This window comes from Caretta caretta, chromosome 9 (assembly GCF_965140235.1).
Source record: "Caretta caretta isolate rCarCar2 chromosome 9, rCarCar1.hap1, whole genome shotgun sequence".
Classification (NCBI taxonomy): Eukaryota; Metazoa; Chordata; order Testudines; family Cheloniidae; genus Caretta; species Caretta caretta.
The window spans coordinates 53429081-53437747 of record NC_134214.1 but is presented as its reverse complement, the minus strand read 5'-3'; the positions used below and the strand labels follow the sequence as shown (position 1 = coordinate 53437747).

The 8667-nt window shown below is 50.6% G+C and overlaps 1 protein-coding gene across 1 annotated transcript; it reads right to left on the bottom strand.

Moving 5' to 3' along the window:
- Window positions 1-6211: 6211 nt before the first annotated feature.
- On the bottom strand, window positions 6212-7980 carry LOC142073282 (uncharacterized). The gene is made up of 2 exons (XM_075132659.1): window positions 7338-7980; window positions 6212-6749 (listed from the first exon to the last, which is right to left on the bottom strand). Exons 1-2 carry the CDS (start codon window positions 7918-7920, stop codon window positions 6229-6231), a joined length of 1104 nt encoding a protein of 367 aa, XP_074988760.1. The 5' UTR covers window positions 7921-7980; the 3' UTR covers window positions 6212-6228.
- Window positions 7981-8667: the final 687 nt, after the last annotated feature.

Genomic DNA, 8667 nt, shown 5'->3' with positions numbered 1-8667 from the left:
AACATCCATCTCAGATTCGGCAGTACATGCAAGGTGACAAAGCAGGAGCAGTTTGCTTTGCAACTTTAATGCATGAGGTGTTAGAACCAGGAGCACAGGGACATGAGCGTCCCTATTTTCACAGCAGAGCCATTTTGTGTGCCAAGGGAGCTGTGGAGTGCAGCTTGGCCAAAGCCATGGTGAAGGAGCGTTGCTGGAGCCACAGAACTGCAAGGCCCCGGGAGACACAAAAGAGTTTTGCCATGACAGGAGACAAGGAACAGTAGCACTGTGGGAGTCCTGCCATGAAGCAGTAGCACTAGGAGGACATTGCAGCCCTACAGAAGTAATACCATCAGCAGCCACATCGATAACTCCTCAATAGATCTTTGCAAAGAAATGGAAATTGTTAGGGAAAGAAGCACCCAAAGTACAGACACTCCTCTGACATCACCATCTTCCAGACTTAGTTATCTCTGATGCCATACCTGTTACCACCCACTTACCCCATATGGGTAGAAAGATCACTGCAGAAAAGGACCTGGGGATTACAGTGGACAAGAAGCTGGATATGAGTCAGCAGTGTGCCCTTGTTGCCAAGAAGGCCAATGGCATATTGGGCTGCATTAGTAGGAGCATTGCCAGCAGATCGAGGGAAGTGATTATTCCCCTCTATTCGGCACTGGTGAGGCCACACCTGGAGTACTGCATCCAGTTTTGGTCCCCCCACTACAGAAGGGATGTGGACAAATTGGAGAGAGTCCAGCGGAGGGCAACAAAAATGATTAGGGGGCTGGGACACATGACTTACAAGGAGAGGCTGAGGCAACTGGGGTTATTTAGTCTGCAGAAGAGAAGAGTGATGGGGGGATTTGATAGCAGCCTTCAACTACCTGAAGGGGGGTTCCAAAGAGGATGGAGCGTGGCTGTTCTCAGTGGTGGCAGATGACAGACAAGAAGGAATGGCTCTCAAGTTGCAGTGGGGGAGATCTGGGTTGGATATTAGGAAAAACTATTTCACTCAGAGGGTGGTGAAGCATTGGAATGGGTTACCTAGGGAGGTGGTGGAATCTCCATCCTTAGAAGTTTTTAGGGCCCAACCTGACAAAGCCCTGGCTGGGATGATTAGTTGGAGTTGGTCCTGCTTTGAGCAGGGGGTTGGACTAGATGACCTCCTGAGGTCCCTTCCAACCCTGGTATTCTATGATTCTGTTATTAGAATTCAAGACAAACTGGAGAATTGGTCTGAAATCAACAGATGAAATACAGTAAAGACAAGTGCAAAGTACTTCACTTAGGAAGGAAAAATCAAATGCACAACTACAAAACAGAGACTAACTGGCTAGGTGACAGCACTGCTGAGAGGGGTCTGGGGGGTGGAGTGGATCACAAATTGAATATGAGTCAACAATGTGATTGTCACAGAGTCACCAGGCCAATGCTCTGGAACTACTCCATATGAAGCCAATCAGGACTCTGGGGGAGCATGCCTCCTCTCTCTTAGCATATTGTCACCAGGGCAAGAAGCTTACACAGCTTAGACTTCCTGGGTCTGACCTCTGAGCATTCCACATCCCCTTCCACACCATGCACTTCCCACAACGAGTCCGCCGGGGGGGGGGGCTCCTGGAGAAGCCAGAGGGCCCTGCACCCCAACTCCGTAGTCAGCAGTGACTCTCAGCTAGCATGCAGAACAGAAGGGTTTATCAGTTGACAGGAACACAGTGTAGAACAGAGCTTGCTATCACAAAAATCAGTGACTTTCAAATAAGTCCATCCAGACGGCCTGGACTCCCCCTTTTCCAGTCCCCGCAAGCAGACTGCCCAGCTTCCAGCGATCCGACCTCCAACAGCAGCGATGATGTAAAACTGTATTTGTGGGACAAAAAGGTGGATGCAGTGGGTGAATTAGCTGGGTTTGCAGACCCTTACGAGCAGTCACAAGCTGCAAGTAAACACAATCCACTGGCTGAGGGGGCAGGGTTGGGGGAAAGCAGAATCACCATTATACCCCTGGGGAAAAGGAGGCTGGGTGTTCACCTCCCCATTCCCCTGTTACTCGTCCCAGGTCTCCTGTACCAAGCAGAGGAGCCCAGAAGGTGCTTTCACTGTAATTCCCCAGGGCACCTGAGGAATAAACTTCCTTGGCTGAGTGGGAACAGGCACCAGGTAACACCTGAAGCTGCTGCTTCTCAGGGCACAGGGTTATCCAAGGCTGCTGCCTCTTGCCACACAGGATTTGTAAAGGTTGCTTCTGCACAACCAAGCAGTGAGCATATGCGTGCTGTTAAGCTTAACGGCAAAGTACTCCAAGGATGGAGGGATACTGGTGCAGAGATTTCAGTGGTCAGGAGAAACCTAATCCAGGAGAGACCTGATCCAGGAGCAGGATTTGTTACCAGGAAAAATGGCAGAATTAGAATTGGTGGACTCACTGAGGCACACCACCTTATGGCATTGGTGGCTAAATGCCAAGACATCTACACTTTGGGTATGTCTACACTACGGAATAAGGTCGAATTTATAGAAGTCGGTTTTTTAGAAATCGGTTTTATATATTCGAGTGTGTGTGTCCCCACAGAAAATGCTCTAAGTGCATTAAGTGCATTAATTCGGCGGAGCGCTTCCACAGTACCGAGGCTAGAGTCGACTTCCGGAGCGTTGCACTGTGGGTAGCTATCCCACAGTTCCTGCAGTCTCCGCTGCCCATTGGAATTCTGGGTTGAGATCCCAATGCCTGATGGGGCTAAAACATTGTCGCGGGTGGTTCTGGGTACATATCGTCAGGCCCCCCGTTCCCTCCCTCCCTCCGTGAAAGCAAGGGCAGACAATCGTTTCATGCCTTTTTTCCTGAGTTACCTGTGCAGACGCCATACCACGGCAAGCATGGAGCCCGCTCAGGTAACCGTCACCCTATGTCTCCTGGGTGCTGGCAGACGCGGTACGGCATTGCTACACAGTAGCAGCAACCCATTGCCTTGTGGCAGCAGACGGTACAGTACGACTGGTAGCCGTCATCGTCATGTCCGAGGTGCTCCTGGCCACGTCGGCTGGGAGCGCCTGGGCAGACATGGGCGCAGGGACTAAATTTGGAGTGACTTGACCAGGTCATTCTCTTTAGTCCTGCAGTCAGTCCTATTGAACCGTCTTATGGTGAGCGGGCAGGCGATACGGACTGCTTGCAGTCGTACTGTACCATCTTCTGCCGAGCAGCCATGAGATGTGGATGGCATGCAGTCCTTCTGCACCGTCTGCTGCCAGCCAAAGATGTAAAAGATAGATGGAATGGATCAAAACAAGAAATAGACCAGATTTGTTTTGTACTCATTTGCTTCCCCCCATCCCCTGTCTAGGGGACTCATTCTTCTAGGTCACACTGCAGTCACTCACAGAGAAGGTGCAGCGAGGTAAATCTAGCCATGTATCAATCAGAGGCCAGGCTAACCTTCTTGTTCCAATAAGAACGATAACTTAGGTGCACCATTTCTTATTGGAACCCTCCGTGAAGTCCTGCCTGAAATACTCCTAGATGTAAAGCCACCCCCTTTGTTGATTTTAGCTCCCTGAAGCCAACCCTGTAAGCCGTGTCGTCAGTCGCCCCTCCCAGCGTCAGAGCAACGGCAAACAATCGGGCATCTGAGAGTGCTGTCCAGAGCAGTCACAATGGAGCACTCTGATGGGGCTAAAACATTGTCGCGGGTGGTTCTGGGTACGTATCGTCAGGCCCCCGTTCCCTCCCTCCCTCCGTGAAAGCAAGGGCAGACAATCATTTCGCGCCTTTTTTCCTGAGTTACCTGTGCAGACGCCATACCACGGCAAGCATGGAGCCCGCTCAGGTAACCGTCACCCTATGTCTCCTGGGTGCTGGCAGACGTGGTACGGCTTTGCTGCACAGTAGCAGCAACCCATTGCCTTCTGGCAGCAGACGGTACAGTACGACTGGTAGCCGTCCTCGTCGTGTCCGAGGTGCTCCTGGCCACGTCGGCTGGGAGCGCCTGGGCAGACATGGGTACAGGGACTAAATTTGGAGTGACTTGACCAGGTCATTCTCTTTAGTCCTGCAGTCAGTCCTATTGAACCGTCTTATGGTGAGCGGGCAGGCGATACGGACTGCTAGCAGTCGTACTGTACCATCTTCTGCCAGGCAGGCAAGAGATGAGGATTGCTAGTAGTCGTATTGTACCATCTTCTGCCAGGCAGGCAAGAGATGGGGATGGCTAGCAGTCATACTGTACCATCTTCTGCCGAGCAGCCATGAGATGTGGATGGCATGCAGTCCTTCTGCACCGTCTGCTGCCAGCCAAAGATGTAAAAGATAGATGGAGTGGGTCAAAACAAGAAATAGACCAGATTTGTTTTGCCTCCTCCCCTGTCTAGGGGACTCATTCCTCTAGGTCACACTGCAGTCACTCACAGAGAAGGTGCAGTGAGGTAAATCTAGCCATGTATCAATCAGAGGCCAGGCTAACCTCCTTGTTCCAATAAGAACGATAACTTAGGTGCACCATTTCTTATTGGAACCCTCCGTGAAGTCCTGCCTGAAATACTCCTTGATGTACAGGCACCCCCTTTGTTGATTTTAACTCCCTGAAGCCAACCCTGTAAGCCGTGTCGTCAGTTGCCCCTCCCTCCGTGAGAGCAACGGCAGACAATCGTTCCACGCCTTTTTTCTGTGCGGACGCCATACCAAGGCAAGCATGGAGGCCGCTCAGCTCACTTTGGCAATTAGGAGCACATTAAACACCACACGCATTATCCAGCGGTATATGCAGCACCAGAACCTGGCAAAGCAATACCGGGCGAGGAGGCGACGTCAGCGCGGTCATGTGAGTGATCAGGACATGGACACAGATTTCTCTGAAAGCATGGGCCCTGCCAATGCATGCATCATGGTGCTAATGGGGCAGGTTCATGCTGTGGAACGCCGATTCTGGGCTCGGGAAACAAGCACAGACTGGTGGGACCGCATAGTGTTGCAGGTCTGGGACGATTCCCAGTGGCTGCGAAACTTTCGCATGCGTAAGGGCACTTTCATGGAAATTTGTGACTTGCTTTCCCCTGCCCTGAAGCGCATGAATACCAAGATGAGAGCAGCCCTCACAGTTGAGAAGCGAGTGGCGATAGCCCTGTGGAAGCTTGCAACGCCAGACAGCTACCGGTCAGTTGGGAATCAATTTGGAGTGGGCAAATCTACTGTGGGGGCTGCTGTGATGCAAGTAGCCCACGCAATCAAAGATCTGCTGATATCAAGGGTAGTGACCCTGGGAAATGTGCAGGTCATAGTGCATGGCTTTGCTGTAATGGGATTCCCTAACTGTGGTGGGGCTATAGACGGAACCCATATCCCTATCTTGGCACCGGAGCACCAAGCCGCCGAGTACATAAACCGCAAGGCGTATTTTTCGATAGTGCTGCAAGCTCTGGTGGATCACAAGGGACGTTTCACCAACATCAATATGGGATGGCCGGGAAAGGTGCATGATGCTCGCATCTTCAGGAACTCTGGTCTGTTTCAAAAGCTGCAGGAAGGGACTTTATTCCCAGACCAGAAAATAACTGTTAGGGATGTTGAAATGCCTATATGTATCCTTGGGGACCCAGCCTACCCCTTAATGCCATGGCTCATGAAGCCGTACACAGGCAGCCTGGACAGTAGTCAGGAGCTGTTCAACTACAGGCTGAGCAAGTGCAGAATGGTGGTAGAATGTGCATTTGGACGTTTAAAGGCGCGCTGGCGCAGTTTACTGACTCGCTTAGACCTCAGCAAAACCAATATTCCCACTGTTATTACTGCTTGCTGTGTGCTCCACAATATCTGTGAGAGTAAGGGGGAGATGTTTATGGCGGGGTGGGAGGTTGAGGCAAATCGCCTGGCTGCTGGTTACGCGCAGCCAGACACCAGGGCGGTTAGAAGAGCACAGGAGGGCGCGGTACGCATCAGAGAAGCTTTGAAAACCAGTTTCAGGACTGGCCAGGCTACGGTGTGAAAGTTCTGTTTGTTTCTCCTTGATGAAACCCCCCGCCCCTTGGTTCACTCTACTTCCCTGTAAGCTAACCACCCGCCCCTCCTCCCTTCAATCACCGCTTGCAGAAGCAATAAAGTAATTGTTGCTTCACATTCATGCATTCTTTATTCATTCATCACACAAATAGGGGGATGACTACCAAGGTAGCCCAGGAAGGGTGGTGGAGGAGGGAAGGAAAATGCCACACAGCACTTTAAGCACAGCACTTTAAAAGTTTACAACTTTAAAATTTATTGAATGACAGCCTTCTTTTTTTTGGGCAATCCTCTGTGGTGGAGTGGCTGGTTGGCCGGAGGCCCCCCCACCGCGTTCTTGGGCGTCTGGGTGTGGAGGCTATGGAACTTGGGGAGGAGGGCGGTTGTTTACAGAGGGGCTGCAGTGGCAGTCTGTGCTCCAGCTGCCTTTGCTGCAGCTCAACCATACACTGGAGCATACTGGTTTGGACCTGCAGCAGCCTCAGCATTGAATCCTGCCTCCTCTCATCACGCTGCCGCCACATTTGAGCTTCAGCCCTGTCTTCAGCCCGCCACTTACTCTCTTCAGCCCGCCACCTCTCCTCCCGGTCATTTTGTGCTTTCCTGCACTCTGACATTATTTGCCTCCACGCATTCGTCTGTGCTCTGTCAGTGTGGGAGGACAGCATGAGCTCGGAGAACATTTCATCGCGAGTGCGTTTTTTTTTCTTTCTAAGCTTCACTAGCCTCTGGGAAGGAGAAGATCCTGTGATCATTGAAACACATGCAGCTGGTGGAGAAAAAAAAAGGGACAGTGGTATTTAAAAAGACACATTTTATAAAACAGTCGCTACACTCTTTCAGGGTAAACCTTGCTGTTAACATTACATACATAGCACATGTGCTTTCGTTACAAGGTCGCATTTTGCCTCCTCCCACCGCGTGACTACCCCCTCAACCTTCCCCCCTCCCTGTGGCTAACAGCGGGGAACATTTCTGTTTAGCCACAGGCAAACAGCCCAGCAGGAATGGGCTCCTCTGAGTGTCCCCTGAAGAAAAGCACTCTATTTCAACCAGGTGACCATGAATTATATCTCACTCTCCTGAGGATAACACAGAGAGATAAAGAACGGATGTTGTTTGAATGCCAGCAAACATACACTGCAATGCTTTGTTGTACAATGATTCCCGAGTACGTGTTACTGGCCTGGAGTGGTAAAGTGTCCTACCATGAAGGACGCAATAAGGCTGCCCTCCCCAGAAACCTTTTGCAAAGGCTTTAGGACTACATCTAGGAGAACCGCAAATGCCAGGGCAAAGTAATCCTTTCACATGCTTGCTTTTAAACCATGTATAGTATTTTAAAAGGTACACTCACCAGAGGTCCCTTCTCCGCCTGCTGGGTCCAGGAGGCAGCCTTGGGTGGGTTCGGGGGGTACTAGCTCCAGGTCTAGGGTGAGAAACAGTTCCTGGCTGTCGGGAAAACCGGTTTCTCCGCTTGCTTGCTGTGAGCTATCTACAACCTCCTCCTCATCATCATCTTCTTCGTCCCCAAAACCTGCTTCTGTATTACCTCCATCTCCATTGAAGGAGTCAAACAACACGGCTGGGGTAGTGGTGGCTGAACCCCCTAAAATGGCATGCAGCTCATCATAGAAGCGGCATGTTTGGGGCTCTGACCCAGAGCGGCTGTTCGCCTCTCTGGTTTTCTGGTAGGCTTGCCTCAGCTCCTTCAGTTTCACGCGGCACTGCTTCGGGTCCCTGTTATGGCCTCTGTCCTTCATGCCCTGGGAGATTTTCACAAAGGTTTTGGCATTTCGAAAACTGGAACGGAGTTCTGATAGCACGGATTCCTCTCCCCAAACAGCGATCAGATCCCGTACCTCCCGTTCGGTCCATGCTGGAGCTCTTTTGCGATTCTGGGACTCCATCATGGTCACCTGTGCTGATGAGCTCTGCATGGTCACCTGCAGCTTGCTACGCTGGCCAAACAGGAAATGAGATTCAAAAGTTCGCTGTTCTTTTCCTGTCTACCTGGCCAGTGCATCTGAGTTGAGAGTGCTGTCCAGAGCAGTCATAATGGAGCACTCTGGGATAGCTCCCGGAGGCCAATACCATCGAATTGTGTCCACAGTACCCCAACTTCGAGCCGGCAACGTCGATTTAAGCGCTAATCCACTTGTCAGGGGTGGAGTAAGGAAATCGATTTTAAGAGCCCTTTAAGTCGAAATAAAGGGCTTCATTGTGTGGACGGGTGCAGGTTTACATCGATTTAACGCTGCTAAATTCGACCTAAAGTCCTAGTGTAGACCAGGGCTAAAACAGATATTGCTGTCTGCATTCTGTTAGCAATACTACACCCCAACATGTTTTCAGGCACCCAGGGACCAGGAACCCCGAACCTTGCTAGAACACCCATGAATGATATCATAAGGTTTAAAGGTACTGGAAAAGGATGTGACCAGAGACTGACAAGGATTTTACATGTAGTGGCTCCACAATGGACAGTGTCCAAGACTCCGGCAGTAAGTTTAGGAGGAGGGTGTGATGTTGCACTCCATATGTTTATGGAAATATGCTTACAAGTATAAATCTTATGTAACTGGAATATGCTTTATGCAAAAGGTCTCTTATAAGGTATCATTACAAAGCTTATCATCTACTGAGTGTGTTCATCCTATTTTTATGAATGTATCATTCTGGTATCT